The 25,971-nt window shown below is 43.9% G+C and overlaps 2 protein-coding genes across 3 annotated transcripts in view; one reads left to right on the top strand and one right to left on the bottom strand.

Moving 5' to 3' along the window:
- MYO1E (myosin IE) overlaps positions 1-25,416 on the bottom strand; it is a 190,477-nt gene extending 165,061 nt beyond the window's left edge. The window contains exon 1 of the mRNA XM_006182336.3: positions 25,019-25,416. Within this exon, the coding sequence (XP_006182398.2) occupies positions 25,019-25,021 (3 nt within the window). The 5' untranslated portion in view covers positions 25,022-25,416. The remainder of the gene's footprint in view (positions 1-25,018) is intronic.
- Positions 25,417-25,441: 25 nt separating this feature from the next.
- The window catches only part of FAM81A (family with sequence similarity 81 member A), a 105,375-nt gene continuing 104,845 nt past the window's right edge, over positions 25,442-25,971 (top strand). Inside the window, exon 1 of one of the 2 annotated variants that reach the window (XM_032481070.1) lies at positions 25,442-25,649. The gene's annotated coding sequence lies outside the window, so the exon portion shown is untranslated. The remainder of the gene's footprint in view (positions 25,650-25,971) is intronic. The other variant, XM_032481072.1, reaches the window with a different exon arrangement.

The following is a 25,971-nucleotide window of genomic DNA, read 5'->3' as shown; positions in this document are numbered from 1 at the left end:
AAAAGAACATAATATTTAGATTCAATAAATACAAGCCCTGAGAGTAGCTAGTTAAGCAGGCAAGAAGAATCCGTGATGGGGGAGGGTGTAGCTCAGTGGTAGAGCGCACGCTCAGCGCCCACCAGGTCTGGGTTCAATCCCCAGCACCTCCTCTATAAATAAATAAATAAACCTAATTCCCTCCCCCTCCCAAAAAGAACAAAAACAAAAGCAAGGAGAACCCATGAAAACTGAAGGACCAAGAATACAAACTCACGTCATTTTTAGTTACCAACTCATCCATTTTCATGTTGAAGAGCTATAATCATAGCTTATAAGATCATTTGAAGAACTATCTTTTTGGATCTTTCTCCTAAGGCAAAAGAAACACAAGCAAATAAACAAACAGGACCTAATTAAACTTAAAAGCTTTTATACCGCAAAAGAAACCATCCACAAAATGCAAAGACATCCAGACATCCTACTGAACAGGAGAAAGTATTTCCAAATGATATGACCAATAAGGGGTTAATATCCAAAATATAAAAACACCTCATACAACTCAATATCAAAAAAAAGCCTCAATTAAAAAATAGACAGAAAACCTGAATAGATATTTTTCTAAAAAAGACATACAGATGACAACAGGCACATGAAAAGATGTCCAAAATCACTCATTACCAGAGAAATCTAAATTAAAGCCACAATGAGATATCACCTCACACCTGTCAAGATGGCTATCATCAAAAAAGACCACAAATAACAAATGTTGGCGAGAATGTGGAGAAAGGGAACCCTCCTACACTGTTAGTGGGAATTTAAATTGGTGCAACCACTATAGAAAATGGTATGGTGGATCCTCAAAAAACTAAAAACAGAACTACCTCATGATCAAACAATTCTACTCCTGGGTATGTATCCAAAGAAAATAAAAATACCCATTTGAAAAGATACATGTACCCCAATGTTCACAGTAGCATAATTTACAATAGCCAAGAAATGGAACCAACCTAAGTGTCCATCAGCAGATGAATGATAAAGAAGATGTGGTGTGTATACACACACACACACACACACATATATACACACACACATACATACATATATATACACACATATACGCAACGGAATACTGTTCAGCCATAAAAAAAAAAGAGTGAAATTTTGCCATTTGCAACTTCGTGGATGGACCTGGAGGGTATCACACTTAGTAGAATAACTCAGAAAGAGAAAGACAAATACTGTATGCTAACACTTATACGTGGAATCTAAAAAATACAACAAACAAATGAATATAACAAAACAGAAACAGACACACATATAGAGAACAAACTAATGGTCACCTATGGAGACAGGGAGGAGAGAGGGAGGCAAGATAGGGACAGAGGATTAAAAGGTACAAATTACGATGTATAAAATAAATAAGCTACAAGGATACATTATACAGCACAGGAAATATAGCCAATACTTTATAGTAACTTTCACTGGAGTATAACCTATAAAAATTTTTGAATCACTATGTTGTACACCTGAAACTAAGTCAACTATACCTAATAATTTTTAATTTTTTTTTAAAAGAGGCTTGATTCATTAAGCTGGCAAAAGAGCCACCTCTCCCCCATAGAGAGGGGAATTTAGATCCTACGGTGTATTATTAAACGCCTTCAGCCCACTGGAAGTGCTTTCCCTAAAGTAATCAAGGAAACATTTCTGACTGATTAAAAACGCAGTATTTGGATTTGGTTAAAAAAAAAAGTAAGTAAAGCACAGACTTTGCAAAAGTATAAAGCGTAAAAAAGCAAAAGCAAACAGAACTAGATCTGACTCTGAGCACACACCATTTAGTCTCTCTAAGCCACAGCTTTCTCTTCTGAACAACGGAGACAAGAGAATCGCCTTCAACTGGCACATGTGAGATTAAAGGAGAGAATCCACACGGGACACATGGTGGGCACCGGCACACCCTCACTGACTGCTAATCCCCACCCCTTCCTGAGGGGGACGCCAGTCTGACTTCAAAGAGTCAAGAAACAGCCTTTCTTACACATGTACCAAACTGTGACCTCAAATATGTAAAGCCACTCTAGCCTGTTTTTTCACCTAAAAAATGGCGGGAGCGATCTGGATGTCTCCAAAGTCTCTTCCACCTCAAAACTTCCAAAGTGGGTGGCATGTATGTTGAGGAGTGAAGCGTCTCCAGTTTGCTTTAGGGCCATCCTGATTGGGTGTTTTTAATCGAGATTAACCCCATAGAAAAAAATTCAGCGTTTTTTTTCTCTGTTCTGAAACTGTTAGAAAACCTGTGCATCTCTTAAAAGGGTTCTAGAACTCACCAGTAAAACCATCTTCACGTCTAAATTCACTTGTATAAAGAGCCACAGTATAGAAATATATCCGACGAAAGAACTAGGATCCTAAATTAAAGTTCCAGGAATTCCCAGTCGCTTCTATTTTAAGGAGTCTCTAGTTGTCATTTTCGCCTCCCCTTCACTTTCCCAGTCATAACAGAGTGTCTGTTTCATGGCCCGACTTTATTTTTAATACACACATTGTTTTCCTAACCTTTCCTTTTTTATTTTTAAATTCCTGAAATATATCCCAGCATTTGATCAATGATTTTTAAAATACATTTTCTATCCCTTACAGATCTTTCTTTTTTTTAACTGAAGGATAGTTAACTTAAAATATATTAGCTTCAGGTGCACAACATAGTGGTTCAATATTTTTACAGATTATATCCTCCTAATCTTTTCTTTAAAAAGAAAATCAATGTTAAAAAAAAAAAAAACCTCACATCTACTTATTTCACAGCAGCAGACTATAATGTGAAAATATGAAGATGAAAAAAATAATTTCTTGGGCATGCAGAATACTTACTCTTTGTATTTGAAACGCTTGATTCCACCAGTCATTAGAACTCAATTGGTTAAGCATTCATCTTTACCTTTTACCTTAATACCAGAACACAGGATTGCATAACTACTTTTCATACTCCCTGTGATACAGGATGACTGGGGAAAAGACAGGGAAATGCAAAGACAGAGGTACCAGGAATGAGACATTATTAATTATTAATAATGGGACACTACCCTTCCACGCACTCACTTGGGGAATGGAGGGGTTAGCGAGCCATGGATGCTAAGAATAGACAGCACATTCACCACTGACCAGAATCCCAAGGCTGTCTATGTGTTACTCATGGTTTAGACAAATATCTGGATTAAACAGGTATCTTACAGTTTCCTCTGCTCCCACATAAAACTTCCTTTAAAGCCAAGACAACAATCCTGGGGTAGGTGGACCAGGTTTTTCTTTCCAGCAGGGGCACTGCTTCTTTTCTGGAAGTCTTTCAAATGTAGCTAAAACACATGGAGTTAGTACTTCCTAGCACATTTGAATATCACTTTATAGTTTGCGAAACACTGTTATATAATTAGTTCTTAGAATTATTTAATTGCTGGAGTCATTCTTTTTTTCCTACTGAGAGTCTTAGCAAAAGCCTGGCTCCACTTCTGAATGCCTCATTCTGCTAAGCAGAGTTAAGAGCACTTCCCTCCTCTTTTCACTTTTAATTTGAGGCAGAGGAGGTGCATCACTGAACATCTGGCCACCATCAGGGATCCATTCAGAAGCTCAACTGCAAGGTGTGTCTTGCTACCAATACATCTGGTCCAGCTTCTGCCCCTTCTGCATCCGTGGGCCATGCAGCCGCCATGAGTTTCGGAATGATAACCTAATGGTCCAAGCCACTCTATTCATGAAGAAAGAGAACTAGGAAAAGGGTACACCAGGACATTGGGAGTGAGGGGAGAGATTATTTTGTTTCCTTCTTTTTTTTTTTTTTTTAACCAAGAAAACATACATTCACTTAAAAAATGGAATAAACCAAACACCACAATCCCCACATATTCAGATACATGAGATTCTTATTTTCATTGTGGGTTGTGACATGCTTGCTATCCATTGAATTATAAGAAAAAATATGAAAAAATGATTAATATTGTCAAAAAACAATGTTATAGAAAATATCTCATTCAAACTAGGAGCAAAAGTTATAAAATGCCAGTATTACACATGAAATGTGAGAAGAAACGTAAGAAAAACATAGGACTTACCGAAAGTCCTAAAAGAAGAGTTGATGGAGATGCATATTATGTTTGTGGATAAAAAGACTTGGCTATAAATATGTTCACGTTCTCAAATTGCTCTCTAGAGCTTCTACAACTGCAGTCTAAGGTTTCAACAGATTTTGTTTTGGACCTTTGACATGTCGACCCTAAATTTTATCTGGATGAGTAAGTGAAGATGAACTGCCAAGAACTCATTTAAGAAGGAATATAATTAGGGAGGTCGTGCCCAAGCAAACATAAAACCATATTCTAAAACTAGAGTAATTACACAGTCTGCTGCTGGTAACTAGTTCAAGAAAAAAGAAAAGGATCAAAGGAAGAGAAGATGCCAGGAACAAATTACACACGTGAATTTAATGTAGGATCAAGGTGGCACTTCAGAACACAGCATGAAGAATGCCTTATTTATTTTTACAACCATTAAACATCCATTTGGGAAAAGTCATATGGTGTGGTCCCTTCACGCCAGAGAAGTAAGTTTCAGATGATATGAGGAGTTAACTTTGAAAACATAGAAAAGTTGCAGAGGAAATACGTATATGACTATATAAAGTTGGGGGTAAGAAAGGCAATCTAGGAAAGACCAAAAAAAGAAAAAAAAGACCCACTGCTTAATGATACCAGACCCACAGCATCTTCCAAAACCGCAGAGCAGCGGCCACTGGGAAAGTGGAATTACCTGGAACCCTTGTAAAAAACAGATTCCTGAGCCTCACCCCAAACCTGCTGAATCACCCCCCCAGGTGGATATGATACCCCGCCATGTTTTGGAGGCCTCTGGTCTTGGTGGGGAGCGGGCAGGAGGATTCAGATTGCAAGGCATTAGCTAGGCTGCTGCAGCCTTGACGACACAGAAGACCCCCAAGTGCTGTTCATACAACGGTTCTCCTTTTGTAAAGTCCCCTAGGAACTAGTCCCTTTTTTTTTTTTTTTTTTACAGAAGTCGGCTGTATTAAAATACCCCCCACCCCTTCCCCCTTCCCCCATCAAAAGCCCCCACCAAACCTCTTAAGCTCAGCAGCATGGCAAAAATACATCCTGATCAGTTTGCACTTCGTGCTTCACCAAATTACGGCACAGTCGTCAGTTTTCAAGTATCTGCTAATGGTGGCTCTCAACACTGGCTGCCTTAAGGAATCACCCAGGAAACTTTGAGAAGTACTACAGTTGTGTTTGAGATCCACCCCCAGGAACTCTGATTTCAACTGGTCTAGGATGGAGTCCAGGGCTTGACTTTTTTTTTTTTTTTTTAAAGCTCCACAGGTGCTTCTAAACTAGATTGAGATCACAGGCAATGCCCAGAAATAACCCCTGCTCCCCGAGTTCCACATCTTAATGAGACACGGGAATCCTAATTGTTCTGCAAGGTAACCCAGGACGTATGAGCTGAGAGCATTTCAGACAAGGTGCCGTGGACACATGGAAGAGGAAGGAGTCTGTCTGGGAAGGGTTGTCTGAGGGGATGGGATTTTGTTGAGCCTACATCTAGAAAGTTATCTAAGAGAGGGCACCCAGGCAGAGGAGAGGGGAGAAAAAGGACCATCAGAAACCCTAGGTTAGCAATGAATTACTTCACTTTTCCTCCCACAACCTCTCAATATGAACATCTAAATATATACTATACACACACGCATATAAATATGCCTCCTTTATTATTTCTTCCTGCAATTATAATCTTCTAACAGAAGATTCTGTCGTGTGTATGAAATTGTCATAACCATGTGTTCATCACACTTCTAGACAAGGCTGTCTTTCCTCCAGCCCTGGGATAAGGCAGAAACGGATGCCTTTCCCCAGCCCAGTAATGCACTTCCAACAATCTGTACCACACACAAAAGGGGGAACTGAATTCACTCTATTCAGAAAATTCAAATGCAATAAGCCCACTTTAAATTCCCCTGCCAATTAGAAAGGAGGGTGACGGGACATTTTGCCAAGAACTTTTCAAATAGGCAAGCTGCCCCCTCCAAATTCAACGAATACACACTAATTCATTTCCTTCTGTGATCTCTCATCTCTGCCATTCGTCCCTCCCCAAACCAGTGGATGTGAAAGTTTCAAGCTGGGAAGAGCAAGCAGAGATGGGTCGGGTTTCCTGAAACATTTCTCATCTTACTCAGTTGTTCCCAATTTTGATGTATTTCCTTACCGGGCAGCATGTAACTAACTCAAAGACAATTTGTTAAGAGACTGAAGGTAAGTGGTATGGTTTCCCTAAAGTTTAGTGAGCCAGGACTTTAACAAGTTTGTTATAAAAAGGCTTGGGAATGGTTGCTTCCAACTTTAGGGGGAGGCAGGAGAGCCAGAAGGCGTATAGAGCTTCAGCCAGTGCCTGGGTTGTGATACTTTACATAGTATCAGTGACTGGATTCAAAGCATATTATAATGTTCTTGTTCATACTCAAACGTATCACCTCTAGAAAAAGAATGAAGCGGGGAGGGTACAACTCAGTGGTAGAGCACATACTTAGCAGCCCTAAGTTCCTGTTCAATCCCCAGCACCTCCATTTAAACAAGCAAACAAACAAACAAACAAACCTAATTACCACCAAAAAAAATTTTTTTTAAAGAATGAAAACTATTCTTATTTCCTTTTTGAAAAGAATTAAATTGAAGTACAGAGAGTTAAATAATTTGTTCCCTCAGTTCCAGGAAACATTGGGAGGGGAGAGGGGACACCTCTTTCCTGATCACCAGGCAGGCTTCTGCCTCCCTCTCGGGGTGCAGCAGATCCATAATGGCTACTTGCGATGGCTCCTGAGTCACCTTCACACCCTCGCTGGAGGACACACTGAGTCATGGCAGCATTAACTGGGATCACACTTGCAGAAGGATGAAAACTGGAGTTCCAAGAATGGAGCAAAAGGAAAAGAATGGAGATAAAATTCAAAAGGACAGAGTTTTTAGCATCCATCAGTCAACAAACTAAAGACGGAGCCAAGACGAACCACGTGACGCAGTCCCTGCCCCCAGGGACCACAGGCATTCCTGCGGGTGGGGGGTGGTCGGGACGCTGGATCCACAAGCCCAACAGGAGTCTGTGGAAAAGCTGTGAATGCCCAGGCAATGAGGAGAACATACAGGAACGTGGAAAAATCAAAGGGAAAGATGGAAGTTCTGAGGAGTATCAAGAAATGGAAATCATTTCTGACCTCAAGGGGCTTAGAGTCTATCTGGGCAGTTATGACTCATAACACAACAGATAGCAATGCAAAATTACATGTAATTAAATACCAGATAAATAACTCCAAGACATGGACTAGGCTATGAAGAAGGAATGATCTCAGTGAGAGAAATCAAAGGTTTCCAGGAAATGAGAAGCCCTTTACTTGGACCTCAAAGGATTCCAATAAACGGCAAGGGAAGTCCAGTCATGGAAAATGGCCTGACCAAGGAGTGTACTCTAGCCAGGCTATTAAATATGAACATGAGAATCAGCTCATTTTCAGTCAGTCAATCAATCAGTGTTTATTGAGCACCTGTAGTATGCAGGCACTATGCCAGGAGCTAATAGGACTAGCATTCGGGCTGCCCTCATGGAGTTTCCACTTTCTAGAAGGACGACTGAAAAACAAGAGTTGGACAGAGGCAGCCTGGAATAGACTTGAGACAGTACTGCATTTTGGGCTTAAGCCTATTCTCAGTAAGAGCGGAGGGGTTTTGAGTGAGAGTGACAGGTGCAAAGCTGTCTTTACCAGGAAGATGATTCTGGCAATGCTGTTTCTGTGAATGACAAGGTCTTGGAGGAATGAAGATCACTTTAAAAATTCTTGTGATGGTCCCAGTGTAAGAAAAAGCAGGTTCCAACTAGGCGACAGTGTGAAAAGGAAGGGACCGTAGTGTGAGGACATACTCCTGGGGCTTGAGAACCAACAGGAATCTGGAAGGGAAGAGGACAGACAAGGGCCCTGATGTCTCCAGCCTAGGTGTCCAGGGGAACACTAAAAGGAAAACCAGTGGAAGGTTAAGCCACTTTCTCCAGCCCCAGGATTGGAACATTCTGGAAGCTGGGCTTTCTTCAATGCTCCTCTCTGATTTCATGCTACTGATATTCCCCAGTCTGGATCCCTTCTTTCCTTCTCCAGACTGACAAAATCTGCTCTTGGGCAGCTTTAGAAGGTTGGGCAGACTAGTTCACGGTGAAGGGTTACTAATGGACAAGTGCAGTGGTTCAGACAGATCAGCAAAGGAAGAAAGCTCACTGTCAACAGCGGCCCTGGAGGAGATACTCTGGGTGGAGGTTTTCCAGGCCCATTACAGACAACCACTGTTGCGTGCATCTACTTAAGGACAGCTGACTCCAGAAATGCCTGGGAGAAAACTCTCCCTCAGTCGCACTCCCGAGCCCGGCCGTGTCATTTCTGCTCCAACAGGATAATCAGAGAAGATTGACTGCATTCCTGAAAGCTCGGGGCCTTTAGCTGCATCCTCGTCCTTGAAAGATGATATCCTGGAGGACAAGCTTCAGAATTCCCCTGGGGATGTATTCAGAGTTATTTTACCTTGCTTGGACCACAGTGTTCCCCTGAACTAGTGCTTTGCAGTCACCTAGAAATCTTGTTAAAATACAAATTCAGAATCGGTAGATCTCAGGTTAGGGCCTGAAGTTCTGCAGTTTCTAATAACATCCCAGGCGATGCCCATTCAGGTGACCTTGAATTTAAATCCCTCCTCTGACATTTTTCAGATGCATGACCTTTAGAAGGTCACCTCACTCATGCATTGTTTCCTCTTCTGTAAACCAAGAAAAATAATACCTACCTCAAAAGAGGTGCTGGGCAGCACAGAGAGGGTCCTCAGTAGCTGTTCATTCCAACCGTAGGCTCTCATCTCCTTGACGGTGTGGGTAACTGTTCACAGAAGCATGCCTGCCCACCCCCCACAAATGCCAAGGCCTCCAGGGGGAAGTACTGAGATGGAAAAGCCCAGAACACCCTCAAACTAGAAAAATCTTCATCATCATATAATCCTGAGACAGGAGGGAAGGGGGCAGGGCACAACCATTAAAAGAACAACACAGCAATTGAGGACAGGACAGAAGCTGGTTAGAACCTGACTAGGCCCAAGATGGTGGAAGATTCAACTCCCAGTAGACCCTGAACCTCCCTATACGCTCCTCATAGTACGTGAGTGTAGTAAATGGCACCCCCACAGGTGCCATGACAGTTCTGAGTCTAACCATAAAAGGCCAAAAAGTGGGCGGCGGCCCAATTCCTGGGAGTGCCCACCCCTTCCCCAAAACAGTTGGAATCATCCTCCCACCTGTTAGCGTATGAAATGACTCAGCCCATAAAACCTAACCATCCCCACACCTCGCTGCCTTTCTCCCTCTCACCTTCTGAGACGGCCCACACTCTCTGGAGTGTGTATCGCCCTGAATAAGTCTCCCTCCACTCTACTACGGCTGGACTCTTGAATTCTTTCCCGTGTGAAGCCAAGGACCCTCACTTGGCAGGGCGCACGCCCCAGGGACCTGCCTGAGACCTGGGACGTGTCCATCCTCTTGTGCCCCATTTTCCTGCGACCATCCTGCATTACTACAAACATGTCCAAAAATAGCATTATCTTGTATCTGTCTGAGTGATTTATAATATTAAGATCTACTACATGATTTCCCAGCTCGGAAATTCCCAAACTCTAGCTTGCAGGGAAGGAAAGCATTTCTTTTCTAAGAGGAATAGATTTAACCAACACCAGTCTATTTAAGGTTCTTCAACATTCACATTTCCCTTTCCCAAGTCAGATTATTCCACCCCGCATTGAAAATTACTCCCCTAATGCATTATAAAGCTGTTTGATCTAAAACGTGTCATTTACCCCGAACTTGGGAAAATGCATTTACTTTATGAACCAGAATAGTTTTATACTAGGAATTCTTTGTCATAGGTGAGGAGGCAAACCTCTCCGTTTCTACATTTTGAAAAGCAAACCACAGCTCTGTAAATGCATAGCTTTGCCAGGCTAAGCATCAACATTCTCTTGCATTCATTAACCTTTTAACCCCCCAAACTAAAGTATGGGAGCCAAGTGAACAAAAATCACATAAACATCAGCCTCCAAAATAATCTTCATTTGTTGTACATATAGAGTGTAAGCAATTTTTTAAAAATCCTCTCCCTTTCTCTCACTTTCTTTAACCCACACCCAGAAAAACTCCTATTTAGAGAAAGCCACACCTATCACTAAAGACTGACCGGCCTTTCAAAAAAACGTTAGGAGCAAACATTAAGAGCCATTCAAAACCAAAGGAAATGCCAAGGCACTCCTGAAAGAAGTTCTAACTCTCTCTTCATGCAAACGAAGCAACTGGAATTTGTGAGCAGCAAAATAAACAAAACAATTAAGCCATTAGCATGTCTCCTTGGAGACCATCCGGCCTTTGGAGGCGCGCAAATCCAGGGCCCACTCAGAAAGGTGAGTGGCGAGTCTGATTAACAAGAAACAAAAGCATTAAATTCTCCTCCTGAAACCAAGACAGATAAAAATGTTGTCAGGAAATACTACACTCTGAAGGCCCACATAGCTGAATAAGCAGAACCTTCTTATCCTGTCTGTTAATCTGGCAGTGATCGTTAATATCACCAAAACCAGTCCAACCACTCCCCTGAACCAGCGGAGAAAAGTCCTAAATAGAGGTCACAGGTCACTCCCGATTTGGAAAGGTTCCCTCTGGAGCTGGGAACTTTACATCAGGAAGGGTCCTGGTGAATTCTGTTCCATTTCTGCACCACCCCTGAGGGGACAAGTTGGGACTGGTTGTGTGGCCTTCTGCAATCACCTCGCCTCCCCTGGTCTCAGTTAAGAAGGTTGGAATAAAGGGAGAGTGCGACCTAGAAACCATTCCAGCTCCCTGCTCAGTCTCTGGCTTCTGCAGGAGCCCAGTTGAATTTGTTAATATCCTGTTGTATTACAAGAAGAGGCGAAAGGAAGCCCGACTGAGTTTATCTGGGGGGTATTTTTATCTTTGGAAAGCACTTCCAGTTTGCAATCTGTTATTAGCTGGTCTACCGTGACTCCCCGGTTCTCATTAATCACTCGTTACTGGCGGCTGGGTTGCTACCACCTTGCTGCCCTGGAAAGGTTTCGGTACTTCGTGCACTTGCGGTCAAGTGGGGACAGCTGGTTCAATTCAACAAACTCGCTGATTCTACCCTGTGCCAGACGTCATGGCAGCTGATGGAAAGACAAAACTCAGCATGACACAGTGTCCCCTTAAGGAGTTTACAGCCCAGCAGGACAGAACAATAAACATTTCATGAAATAATATCACTCGGAAACCTCCCATTGGCAGGAGGGCCCCAACTTGCCTTGTGTGTTGTCTCAACCCTGCCGTTCCTGGTCTGCAAGCCACTTAAAACTCCTCTCTCAAAATGTTCTCACTGCTGATCATTTATCTTCCCAGACCCCATGAGTTACCTGGACGTCTCCCTTTCCCCTCCACCTCACCTCGGAGGCCAGTTCCACACTCTGAGACCTCAGACCACCTCACCTATCCACCTGGAGCTGTCTGGAAAACACACCCTCCAAAAACCTCAAACTACCAATTGGCATATTTTGTTAGCGGATTACTTCTAGTACAAAGACTTCACAGGGACGGTTTGAATTTACCAGGATTCGGATGCCCCGTGGATTTTTAAACATCTGAATTCAACCTGTCCTCCAAAACCACATGCAATAAAAAAGCAGACTGTCTGCTTCAAAATCCCGTTTCAAATTCATTCAACCCTTTCTCCCAGCTATTATCTCTGCCTATGCCTTAAACATCCACGCTTGTGAAAATCACTGGTAACCTACACAATAGATTCCGTTTTCTGGGAGAACTATTTCCACAGACTCAGAAACAGTTGCAGGGGAAGGCTGTCTGCCCTGGTTTCAACATTATAGCTGGCTGACGAGTGAAGACAGACAAGACAATGGGCAGAATGCCTCTCCCACCTTCTGTGAAGCAGCCGCTCAGTTTTTCAGGTGCCCTTTTCAGCATCCCTATGCTTCTCCCCCTTCCTGTCCTCACCGTTCCATCTCTCCAAAGGGCACGCTGAATGAAGTGGGGAGTGACACCTCCATCAGACACCTCCAGCATTCCCACTAAAATCAAAGCTCCAGTGACATTTGAATTGCAGGGCGCTTTCATGGATTCACTCCTCCCGTTTCATTCCATTAGCTGAGCGACCAAGAGCCTCGGAAACTGGAGCGCATTTGAAGAGTGCCTCACTGTGTTGGCAGCTCTGCACTCTACTTTTTTGTCCCTCAAGATAAAGACCTGGGGAGCAGGTTTACCGAATGTCTAACTCACACACAGCAGAAGGAAATGCAAGCTTTTTCCCTCCAATACTAGGTTTTAGAAAAGTACTGTACAGACCTAGTATGGCAAGTCACAGAATGGGGGTGAGACCCAAAGATGAACAAGAAGGGACAATTAAAAATAATACAAATAATAATAAACAGAGGGCCTATAAAAGGCCCACAAACAATCATGAGATCTTTGCAGATAAAGAGCTCTGGGATTTTGACGATAACTTCCAACCATGAAATTTAAGAAGGTGGAAGTGGGGCTGATCTAAATGGAGAATTAGACCATGGGGATGGGGAAGGGGAAGAAATTGATGGCTGCCAGACACCAGCCAACGGTGAGACTATCCAAGCCTGCAAGGGGCAAAGCAAGTAGCTGAACTTGGCCAGGTGACCTAGGTGAGAGAAGAGGCAAAGAGGCAGGAGGAAGCCACGCTGCACGGGGGAAATCCATGGGCCTTGGCAGGTGGTGGAATCTTGCGATTCTGTACATCGCATATTGAGGGCATATAAAATACACCTGTGCCAGCTGACACTTACATACAACTGCCACAAACACTGAAGACTGATTCACAGCCCCCTAAAAGGTGACAGTGCCTTGTTGTCTCTGTACAGCAGACAATGCTTGAGTCCCCACTGGCCACAGAGGTGCCAAGCAGGGCTCCTGGGAGAAGGAGGGTCCCAAGGGGGGAGGAGAGCGCCCCTCTTCTTTTGGCAGCCTTAATTACGTGTGCTCACGTGTAAGCAGGTGCAAACTACGTATTTCCTGCCTAGAAGAGTCTAGAAGGGCAAGAGCTTTGTGGGGAAGGACAGGTTGAGAGATAGATGGAGAATGTAGCTGGGGCTTGGGGGCAGGAGTGAAAAAGAGCTAGAAGGAAGAGGCTATGGAAATTCCAATTTTTTTCCTACACCCCAAGCCCTTGTCCTATAGAATAGAAACAGAGCACAGAACTCTGTCCCAAAGTCCAGTCATTTCCTTCTTATTACGTGTCCTCAATTAGTAAATGTTAATTTTATAATGAAAGAACAATGAAGCCCCACCAGGGAAATAAGGAGCTTTCAACTATTTACATAAAAGTCAAAACATTACGCCCTTGATTTATATTTGAAGTCTGTATGGGACGTATTGCTCTTCGTGATCACAGGAGAATATGAAAAGCTAATAAATACAAGACCAGTGCTTTATAACTATTCTGAAAAATCAAGTTAATTGTCAGTCAATAACACTTACCATTGCCACATGGTAACTTATAGTGGTTTAGTGTCTCTGGGAATCTTACAAAGAATTATTTTAACTCAGTACTTTCAACTTCCCTTCTCTCTAAAGATTTATTATATTTGCTTTTCAAACATTTCCAGTAAAAGGAGGTTTTAGACCAAGGTCCCTGGACAAGAGACTCGTAGTCTAAGGCCACATCTTCTATTAACTTGGTGAGTGACCTTGGTCAGGCTACTTAAATTCTCTAAACTTCAGAGAGTCATTTGGGGAGGCCATGGACCAGTTTAGGGACTTAGGGTTCTTCTTCCCGGGGAAAAATGCACACAAGGAGACAGGCACAAACTTCAGCATACAATTTCAAAGCACCACTGCCCTCCCCGACCCCATTCTCTGCCTCCAAGAAGTCTCTAGGACATTTCTCATCTTGACATTCTGTTTAAAGGTAACTGAGCATTGAAAGAGACAAGCATTATTTGCATAGCCATCACCATGATACCGGTGTGTATGAGAAGGAATGAACAGACGAACAAGCATGAACTAGCTCTCTGCAAATCACACCTAAAGGTCGTGCCTGAGTAGAGCTAGGATTATAGGGTGGGGGCCACCCCCTGCCCTGCACACCAAAACTGTGGATGCCGAGATATCACTGCCAGATGCTCCTGCGGATGAGATCAGGCCAAACTTGAAGGAGTCCCCCCAGTGCCTGGAGATGTCTACCTTATTCTGTAAAACTAAGAGTCAAAGGGAAGCTACTTACTTTGGTTCTGTGCACCAAAGGGGTTCTATACACCAAGGGGGTACACCCCTCCTTCCAGCCCAAGGAGTAGGTTGTATCAAGAGCTGAGAGCTGAGGTTTTTGCATTATTTAAATTTCAATGTAACACAAGAGGTAGTTAGGATGAAATGATATGAGACGTAGGACTTGCTTCAAAATAAACCAAGGGAAGGTGATAATTGAGAAAAATAAGATTGGAAAAATTACATGCCAAAAAATTAAGACAACCTAGGAGAAACACATGAATTCCTATAAACATACAACCTACCATGGCTGAATCAAGGAAAAATAGAAAATTTGAACAGGCCAATTACTAGTAAAGAGACTGAATCAGTAATCCAAAAACTCCCCACAAAGAAAAGTCCAAGACCAGATGGCTTTACCGGTGAATTCTACCAAACATTTAAGGAAGAATTAATACCAATCCTCTCAAATACTTCTCAAAAATAGAAGAGGGAGGAACACTTCCAAACTCATTTTACAAGGCCAGCATTACCCTAATACTAAAACCAGACAAGAACACAACAAGGAAATTATAGTGCAATATCCCTGATGAACATAGATGCAAAAACCCTCAACAAAATACTAGCAAACCGAGTTCAATAACACAGTAAAAGGATCATACACCGCGAGCGAGTGGCATTTATTCCAGGGATGCAAGAATAGCTCGACATCTGCACATCAATCAATGTGATGCATCATATTAGCAAAACAGAGGAAATAAGATTGGCTATGAGCTGTCAGTCGTTGAAGTTGGGGGATGAATTTTCTCCCCATTTGTGCAGTTAAAATTTTTCCATTTAAAAAGAGAAGGTTGAGGGGGGTAGAGTCTAGCTCAGTGGTAAGAGTGCATGCCTAGCATGCACAAGGTCCTGGGTTCAATCCCCAGTACCTCCATTAAAATAAATTTTAAAAAGGTAAATAAACCTAATTCTCCTCCACCCTCAGAAAGAAAAAAAAAGTTTAAAAAGAGAAGGTGAAAGGGAAACTCAAAGGGAAAGATCCATACGTTAATGGATTTTTTTTTTCTTGAGACCTGTGCACAAAACTAAGTTAGCCCTACTCGATTCCGTCTTGGTCAGGAGCCCGCAAAAAGGACAGTCTGTGGCTCACAGAACATGGAGGTGACACCAATGTGGGTTATTCTGGGAATCATCAGGCAGTACAAAAGACATGACTTTAATCCAAGACAAAAAAGTATTTTGGAGTGTGTGAAGGACGTCTTTCGGAGCCGGCCAACAAGGCAGTGAACAGTATTGTCCTCACCTGTTCCAAACAGTGCTGCTCCACCCTTCTGTCCAGCAGGCCATCCAGCCAGGTCTGGTTTGGCATGATTCACTGCTCTCTAAGCTTGGACTTAATTATGAAATGCTTATTTTGACAAAGCTCCCTTTACCAGAAGGAAAAAGGAAAAAAAAAAAAGATTTTTCCTTCTTGTTAGTTTCTGCTTTTACTTTTCTTCCCCAGCAAAAACAGCAATTTTAAAATCATACTGAGGCTACATAATACAAAAGAACTACAATTTTAATTCCTCATGCTATGGGAAAACAGCAGTGGATGTATGAGGAGCAATGGGGGCTTCTGAACACACAGCTCATAGGAGCAGCTGGGAAAACGGGACTTGCCACTGAATCTATTCCAGCCCCAAAGCATTCACCCAGTTGAGGCAAGCTGAAAGAAAAGGCTGAGGGTGGGAACTGTACCTTCTAAGTTCGAAGGTATCTTCTCCCATGCTAACCCTGAGGGTGGCCATGTGACTTGCTTTGACCAGGGGGACATCAAGCATGATGTAAGCAGAGGTTTAAAAAATGCTTGTGCATGGATGGTAGCTTGCTTTCTCTTTTGCTGTTCTTGGGAACCCTGTGACCACTGCTATGTAAACAAGCCAGGACTAGCCTATTGTGAAAGAGACACATGGCCAAGTCATCTCCATTGCCCCAACTGAAACGGGGCCAACTACCAGACACGTGAGCCATCCCAGCTCATCCATCCCCAGCCACGGCACCAGCTGCCCACAGGGATCAGCTGAGCCGGTCCAGCCCAGAACTCCCCCAGCCAATGCACGAAATCACGAAAAATAATAAATCTTTACTATTTAAACCACCAAGTTCTGGGGCAGTTAATTACTCCACAACTTAACAGACATAACAAGGTAAGAAACGGTGAGAAAGAGATGCTTAAGAGGTTCTGAACATCCTGAGACATAATCCCTAATGGAATTTTACATAATGTAATTGAAACATTACTAATGATTTGATTCTATGTCAGCTGTCACTAAAATAACCTGACATAGACCCAAAATTGACCTTACTCCCTAAGATTCACCTCGAGACAACGTTTGCTACAACTCTGGGAGTGATTCTGTATGGACTTTGGAGGTCTGTGTACTGCCTAAAATTTAATGAACAATTGTGTTCATGTATTTTTTTCTTAATTGCAAGATGTTAAAACTACGGACAATAACAGAAATATTTATGTCCACACTGCCCAGAATTAATGATACTCTTTTATCCTGTTTGCTTTGGATTTTAATGCATAAAGCAAATAAAACATTCCTAATAGAGTTAAAGGTAGTCCGCTGACCTCAGTTCTCTCTTTTCCTCCTTCCCCCTTCAGCAGCTTGAATCTGTTATCTTTCTAGCCCATCAACTTGTATTTTTAAAAGAATATATACATAAATATATACATATATGAATATATACCCTCAAACAATAGAGATAGCCTTGTTCTATGTTTTGAAATTTTTCTTAAATGACTTTACATGGATCTCTCTACAACTTGCTTCTAAACCAAACACGACCTTTGTGAGATATAGCCACACTGATTCCCTGTTATCAACAAGTCACATGTGTTCATGCATTTATCTACTAACGGATATTTAGATTGTTCCTTTTTGTCTGGTTCGGGTTTTCTTTGTTGTTACAAACACTGTCAGGAAACACGTCAATGGCTTCCAACATAGTTTCAGAGGGCCTCGGGACACCGCCAAATGTTAAGAATCTCAGACAATCTGAGGAAGGAGAATTGCCATCATTCTGCAGACCTATTTCTGCATCAGAGCATCCCGAAGTCTTGGAGGTGCCATCTTAATTCATACTCCAAAATAGTTTCCAAGATGCTTCTACATTCAAATCCAAAATGTCCTGTAACAAAGCTCCATATCTAATTGGGACACTAAAAACCACCCTAATTTTTTTGTTGTTGAAAATTCTTTAGAATCAGACAACGATACTGTCCAAATCATTCTGTTAGCAAGTAATGTTATGCTCAATTGATGTCAACATCAAATGCTGGTCACACCAATTAAATTGCTAAGAGACTAGTGATACGCTATCCTAATTTTTCTGTTTGTTTTCTGTCATGTACTTAAGGACTCAAGGGCTGAGTTTCTCATGGTTATCTTGTTTCCCTTATTTTTTATTTTTTAAACTGAAATCAGAGAGCTTTGTAGCATGACTTTTACTTCTATGCTTGATTGCAGTGTGATATCATCTAGTCCCAAATGTGATATGCAAAAATCCTGAGACAAGTAAGTTAAGGCTCAGACTTTAAAACAGACTTCAAACAAACAAACAAACAAACAAACAACCCTTGTTTTCCCTCAGGAGTATGTGAAGTGATGGACGTGTTATACAGAAACCTAGAGCCAGAAATTTCAAATTCAGAAACAGTGTATTTCACTGCTTCTGAAAGAGTACAAAGTTAGCAGCCCGGGTTCCTCACATACACGCTGTGTGGCCCTGAACAAGTCTCTTTCCCTCACTACAGACTGCGGTCTTCTTGCCTGAGAATGGCAACAAAAACCATCACTGGTTGCAAGAATGAAATGAAATCTCCCATATGAAGGTCCCTCGTTATCACTTCTCCCCGAGACTGTGAGCACCTCATAAGCAGAGGTGGTGCTTAGTTCATCTCTGACTTCCTGGCAGTCGCCACTGCGCCTGGTTAAGAATGCCCGCGTCCCAGGCATGTATGCCAAGCTCCTTTGCAGCTCCTGTGTCTTCTCCACTTTGGGGTTCAAAGCTCCTGGTCTCCAACCACTTGGGTTCTTTGACAGGGACATTCCTATCTGCCGAGTTAGAGTCAGAGGCCTGAGCACTGACTGTTGTCACACATTTGAGTGTCAGCACCGTCAGCTACAGGGAACACCCGCTGAACCCACCTCAGGTCAGGACCTGGGAGTGTGGGGTGTGCCCCCAAGCCCGCCGGTCCCGCTTTGGACTCAGTACCAAAGATGGTGCTCCACATCTCAGGAGGACGGAAGGCTGAGCAGCCCAACACTGAGCAGGGCCGTTCCAGCTGGTGCAGGGAGGGACACTCCCTGGTGCATCTGGAGGAAAGGTCTCCGTGTCGCTATGATTCAAGCTGGTTAATCATGCTACACGGGCTTATCACACCACCACCAAAATGCAAAGATAACCCTGCTTCCCAAGGAAAAGAACTTAGAAACCAAGTGGGGAAAAACAGAACACACACGGTGTATTTGTCTTCTAATTACAACTACATAACCACCATGTGAGTTTGGATAGTCTGTAAAAGAAGCCAAAGGCATGAAAATAATTACCATGAGGGTAGTAGTATGATGGGTGAATATAGTATGAGGGTAGTAGTATGAGAGTAGTAGTATGAGGGTAGTAGTATGATGGGTGAATGAGGGTAGTAGTATGATGAGGGTAGTAGTATGATAGGTAGTAGTAGTAGTATGAGGGTAGTAGTATGATGGGTGAATGGGCCTCAGTTTTTTTCTTATAATCTTTTAAAGTTGATACAGTAATGAATCAAAAATAAGTAACAATCTTCCATCTCCAAGCAGGCTTTTTTGAAGGGCCCCAGAAAGAAAACTACCTGGTCACGCCAGATTCTAACCCACTGCTGTGGTTTGGAGGGGAAAGGATCCCTTATCAAACAGGATCAGAAAATCTGGATTCTGGCACCAGATCACCCAAAACCTTGCTCTGAGACTTTGCAAGTCATTTGCTCCTTCTAGACCTTTCTGTGAAGCCAAGCAAAAGGACTCAAGATAGACTCTTTTTTTTATTTTATTTTTAATTATTTTAACATTTCTCATTGAGCTATAGTCATTTTATAATGTTGTGTCAAATTCCAGTGTAGAGCACAATTTTTCAATTATACATGAACATATCTATATTCATTGTCACAATTTTTTTTCCCCACTATGAGCTACCACAAGATCTTGTATATATTTCCCTGTGCTATACTGGAGAGACTCCTAAACCCTATTCTGGGCTTTCTACAATGCAGTATATGTCTTATGTTCTACAATGCAGCATATGATTGTAAAGGTCTATGAATGAATTTTCAACAAACATATCACAGCTCAAAAATACTTAAGAGAGTGTGGCCCCCTGAGAGCGGTTCTTATAGTACTGATTCCCAGGAAGAACCACCTCCTTTTTAGCCCCCAGAACCTATCTGACATCTTCAGTAGGACCAATTTTTTTTCTCCTTGGAGGCAGAATGTAACATCCGGAAACAGCTGAGAGGAGACTGGTGCAAAGTCTGGTGAGTAAGATGGGACGATCAGGCTGGACACTAACATTTCAGGTCATAAAGGAAGTAAAAACATTTTCTTGAATGACCATTTGGAAGTGCTTTGAACATCGTTAATGGCAGTGTTCCCATGGTGACAACTCAGAAGGGAAGGCTGACTTCATCTGGATGTACAGGGTAAGGTCCATGGCTTATTAAAGCCAATGTCCCCGAGTTCAGGGACGAGTCATAAGTTCTGCTTCTCTCAAGTATGGCTGTCATCAAGACATGTAAAAAAATGCATCACAATGCTCCCAAACCCATCATCTCTGCCAAAATAAATTCTGAAGTTGAAATTCAAAATGCAATTAACAAATTACCATTATTACAGAATGTGCTTCTAAAGCCAAGCTGTTTATTTTTAATACCTCTGGCATTTAACCTTTAACTCCTTATTTGTTCTGTAAACATTGAGTCCCAGCAAGGTAAAAAAAAAAATGGAAATATGAAAAACTCACCATGGAGAAACTCATTTTAATCACATACTGATAAAAATACAAGTTGCTGCCTCTTTGCAAAAAAAAAAAGAAAAAAAAAGCAGATGACACACTTGGAAAATCATGACTGTACATAATTTCTATATATCCAATATTGGAAAATCATGACTGTACATAATTTCTATATATCCAATAATGAAGCTCTGCATTTGTATAGAGGTTTCAAAATATTTCTGCTGATGAAAAGAGCTTTCCCACGTTCTCACCAAATAAGGAGATCCAGCCCTCTCGTCAGGAAATGAGAAGTACTCTCTTATTTAGTCTCTCACAAGCTCATGACATTGTCAGGAGCAAAAAGTTGCATTCCAAGTCATATTTATCAAAAAGTTCATTATCTAGCCCCAAGGAGAACCCCTGAAACAGACGTCAGATTCATACAATGCAACTGGGAAAGTGTTAATAAAACAGGTCCATCGTGTAATATGGTGGGCGAGGGCACGGGGTTTGTGGGGTGCAGGGGGAGTACATTTCCACTGGAGGGAGTTCAAGGGTTAAGAAAAAGAGTTCAACACTGGAATTTGACACAACATTGTAAAATGATTATAAATCAATTAAAAAATGTTAAAAAAAAAAAAAAAGAAAAAGAAAAAGAGTTCAATTTACAGTCTGGCCACTCACAGAACTACCTACACAGGTGTTTCACTAGCTCCAAGTGGTTGCAGCTGGACAAAGATTGCCCCTGTTTACTAGTTCTGAGAGTCCAAGGGCCGAAAACACCAGGCAACTCCCTCTCTGAAGGGAAACGCAGTGGAAAGGCGTGGATGCATCAATAAAAATCTAATGTCATTACTGGGTATGTGGCTCAAGTGCAGACATTCCCACCGGTGAGTGAATGCAGGAAAACACTGTGGTTCATGGGACACCACTTCTGAGATTCACAGCAGAGTGGCTGCAAACTGCTGAGCTGCTTGGCATCTCAGCGATGATCCAAACACTTAAAAATTGGCAGGTCTGGCCTAAAAATTGAGATTTCCAGCTTCTCTTGAGAAAGCAGACAATGTAGTAATATGGTACCCACAGCCTAGGGTCAAGGAAGGAACAGTGCCTTTTCAGATGGGCATCTGTTCTGTCTTGACTCTCCAGAGGCCAGCCTCACCCCATCAAAAACTGCACCCTGGCCTCTGGGGACATGTGAGTTTGCAACCACTGATTAAGCTGAAATCCCCAGGAAAACTGAGGAGGAAGTGGCTTTCAGCTTCTGTAATTGTCTGCATCCTCCGCTTCTCCATCCTCTCCATTCCCCGCCCCACCCAGCCTCCCTCCTTGCCCTGGGCTGTCAAAAGTTTCCCAGTAGATGGGCCCACCCACACTGGCCCCTAGACAAGGTCCTGGACTCCACTCTTTTCCCTAACCCCTCTGTCTCCATCAAAACTTTTCTGGACCTCTCATCCCATTCCTTTCTGTTTTGGTTTTGCGTTGGGTTGTTTTGGCCAGGAGACTGCTAGAAATCTGATAAACTCATCAGTGAGGATGGACATGGGTACCTTCCCAGACAACATGTCTGAAATGGATTCCACAGATTTTCTAAATATATGCCGTGCCGTCACCCAAAAGAACTTAACCTACACCTTGTCGCCAGCTAGCCATCAGATTTCTAAGTTAGCACATCTAGTCCTGTGTATTTCTATGTGTAGTAGCTGCAGTTTACACACAAGTAACATGGCCATAAGAAGGAAACATAACTTGAATGTATTCTGAGGCGGTGGCCAATTCAGATTCACTCAGATATGTCTGTACATCTAAGTCACAAATGCCTTATGAATCATAATTTCTAGCTCCAAAGTACAAGGCAGAACTACACACATGGGTTTCAGTCCATTAGACAATCCAAACTGCTCATGGCCACAAAAGCAGAACTTCTTTTGTGGATGATGATAAAGCCAGATTCTACAAAGGAAATCTTAGTTCGGTATTACTAAAAAATAGTTAAAGTCAGAGGAGATGGTTGTCCCCTTCTAACCAATGTACAATAAATTATAAAGACATGCAGAGATTTCGGGGGTTTTCTTCCCAGTTCTTCAAATCTCCTAAGAAAAAAAGAAACAAATTGCTACTGCCTGATAGTGTTCTTGGTTCTCCAAAGAGGAAGAAAAGTGTCCCAAAGTGAGTTTTCAAGAGGACAATATGAGGTGAACTGTAAGCATGAGTGAGAAAATGGCAATCCTTCTTATGAATCACAATTGAGTGAGTCTTGGTAGGGCCTTAGGTACAGGTGGAGAGCCCTCCTAATGTGCAATCAAATTTCCTAAGATCTCTCTCTCTCTCACTCACACACACACCCAGAAAGAGAGAGAAACCCACAGTATAGGTGCCAAGGGCCTGATGAATTATATTCTTCGTGCTAACACTCAACCACACCCATTGGAGGCAGTGCCCTTCTCTTCCTGTTCCAAGCAGCTGAAGGATGCAGCTGGGCAGACTCAGACAGACGTGAAACACAAAGTGACGCCTCGTTTGGCTTGAAAGGGGTCTTCTATAGGTAGCAAATCCTATAACTGAGGATTCTGACGATTTAAGGTGCCAATGCTCTGTTCTAAGGCAACTTCATGTATCTACCACACGGACTTCATTTCTCAGAAATGCTTCACTTAGTTTTTGCCAAATTACTCTAGATTCAGTAGATGGAGAGGGGGTATCTCCTATTTCACGACAGCGAGGTCAGGGAATCGTGGCCCCAGCAACCGTAACCGGATGCACCGATAGTCTCCGGGCAGCCCACAATATGGCCATCTGTGCTGCTGGCAGGGAACCCATCGACAGGTAAGTCACACCCTGTCCTTCCACAGACATCCTGCACACTCTGAAAACGACTCTCTTCCTTAGAACATGCCTCTCCTGCACCCACTTCACCAACTACCACTTCAACAGCACTGGCCCGAGTTGAGCGTCCAGTTTTCGAAGTCTCCAGAAAAGGCATCTTACACTACTTTTTAGTCTGTCCAAGTATGAAAAATGAGTCAAGTAAAGGAAAGTTAATTTTCTCAAGGTATCACTCAAGCATTTAAATTCAGGAAGATTCTTTCAGCTCTTCACATAAAACATATTGATTTTTTTTTTTAAGAAATATTGAACCATGGAAAATACTTACGGCAATTCTAAAGTACTCAGACTCACATTGCTTACGTTCAAGGAGCCAATTAGGCAGTGGCCCAATTAAACAGCTCCACCCAAACACACAGTGTAAATAAATGGTTCTTTACGGGGGCTCCAAAAATAAGGTGGGGTGTTGTGACTTCTTATAGCCTAAAACTGAAAGGGAAAATTTACTTGCAGATAAAGTGTCCTCTTAGGTAGAGGCAAAGGTGACAATTTTGGACCACGTGAAAAGAAAAAAAGCTTTGATCAAGAGTGCACTTTTAAAGGTGTTTGTTTGTATGGTTGGTTGTTTTTTTTTATCATTCTTTCGCGTAAACACAGCACTAGGTCAAGGACTGCTTTTGAGTTTCGCGTGTAGGACGCGATGGGCCTTCGCTACGTTTCCCTCAGGCTGGTCCTGCGGGATTGAGATTTTTAAATTCGCGCTGCACCGGTCACCACTTTTACAGCCACTAAAAAACAACAAAACAATCCAGAAGAGGACCAGTTCATCCACCTAAACCGGATTATCTGAAAAGAAGCAAGTGTGGAAACTGTGAAGCCTTGAGCAGAACTTTCTCCCCCCTCTGATGGACTGCCAATCTCTTCAAAACACAGTCCTTGCTTTTGTGCTTCGTCAAGAGAAGTGCACCACCCCAAAGCCCAAGGGATGCGGCTAAGGTTATTGGGGGCGGGGAGGATGGGGTAGAGGAAAAGTCAGAAGCGAGTCGGAGAAAGAGCCAGCCACTGGCAGAGATTCCCAAAGTGCCAAAGGAACAAGAACAAAAAACTTGACTTCCTCCTGTGCGAACGGTTCGCTGTACGCCCGAAAAGTGCCAGCCACCTCGCGCCTGGGAAGGGGCGGGGAGCGGGGGTGGGGGGTATGTTTACTCGACCTTGTAGGCGCAGAGACCCTCCGCGCCGGCGCCCCGCGGAGCCCAGGCCGGCGTGGCTCCCCGCGGCCCCGCCGCAGCGCGGCTCGCAACCGCGCGCCCGCCGCCAGGTGCTCGCCCTACCTGGCGCCCCGCTGCCTTTGTGCGGCCGCGCCGCCCCTGCCGGGAGTGCGGGTGCCAGCGGGACAGCTGCGGCGCTGCCGGGGGAGGAGCGGGGTCCGCCGCGCGGGCAGCGCGCGCACGGAGGGGTGCAGGCGGCTGCCCCCACCTCCCCAGCGGGAAGAAAGCGGTCGCCTCCTGGGGCCGTGCCCCTGAACGCACACCTCCCCGCGCGCCGGCTTCCGACAGCTGGCAGCCATGGCCACCCGGCCACGAAGTTTCGGGACGCCGAGAGCGACTCCAAAGAAAGTTTTCCTTGGCCCCTCGCCTCCTCTGCCCCAGCCCCGGTGGCAGGGAAGCGGCAGGAAATCAGGGTTCGCGACGTGCCGACTCCCGCGTCCACCTTCTCCACCCCTGGCCTCGGCAGCGCGCCCAAGGTGGGTGCCCCGCGCCCGGGCTTCCCGCCCCATCCCGGGGTCAAGCGCCCCGGGACGTCGGCGCAGCCAACTCACCATGGTGACTCGCGCCGCGGTCGCGCCTCCTCCGGGTCCGGCTGCCGGGGAGCTGAGGCTGGAACGCAGTCTCCTGGGAGAACTTCAAAAGTTGGTTCCCTTCGCCAAAAACAGGCTCTCGACACCCAAGCACTCACAGGAACCAATGGGAACCCTGGGGGTACTCCATCCAGGCGGGATCCGCGGCGTTAGGTGAGGGCGAGAAGGAAGCGACCTAGCAGACCGGGCACATGCTGCCGAGGGCAGGGGTCCACCGGGACCGGGCGCTCGCCGCCCGCCGCCCGCCTATGTGAGTCCGCAGCTCTCCGCGCGTCAGACTAGCCGCCCTGCCTCGCTCCTCTTTCTTCGGCCACTTACTCCGTACTCCTCTGGCTGAGCCTCGGCTCGGGCTGGGCAATCTGTCCATAAATGGAGAATTCAGCTCAGGCCTGACCAATCAGAGTTTGTTTTCATAGCGTCACTCCCCGGGGAAACCGCAGTAGCCAACAGGCTTGGAGCTGTCGGAGTCTCCAAAGCCCTCTGGATCCTGTAGTCCTCCTGCTCGCCAGCCTCCCCAGAGCGCGGCTGCCCCAGCTCGCTCCCGGTGGCGAGACCTGACCTGCTAGGTAGAAAGCCGCTCTGTGAAAGAGAGGTAAACTTCTAAACTTTTTTTTCCCCCTTTAAACGCGAGAGTTAAGAGTAACTGTAGCTGCAGTGGTATGATTTTTTTCCCATAACTTTTTTTTTAGAAGAAGGAAATATTTTATCAGCATAAAAGATCAGAGTCGTGGCAGCAGCCCAAAGGAAATCCGTTTTCTTTCCAACGTCTGGATTGTGAGGAAAGTCAAAAATATCGTTTGCCCCACCCTTTCTTTTACCTGAATTTCCTTGGAAAACAAAGGAAGGATTTTGGCGGGGGTTGGGGGGCGGAGGATGGGGGGGTTAATGGCGAAGAAGTTGCACGTTCACTGAGC

Source organism: Camelus ferus, chromosome 6 (genome assembly GCF_009834535.1).
Source record: "Camelus ferus isolate YT-003-E chromosome 6, BCGSAC_Cfer_1.0, whole genome shotgun sequence".
NCBI lineage: Eukaryota > Metazoa > Chordata > Mammalia > Artiodactyla > Camelidae > Camelus > Camelus ferus.
This window is presented reverse-complemented; position numbering and strand designations above follow the sequence as displayed.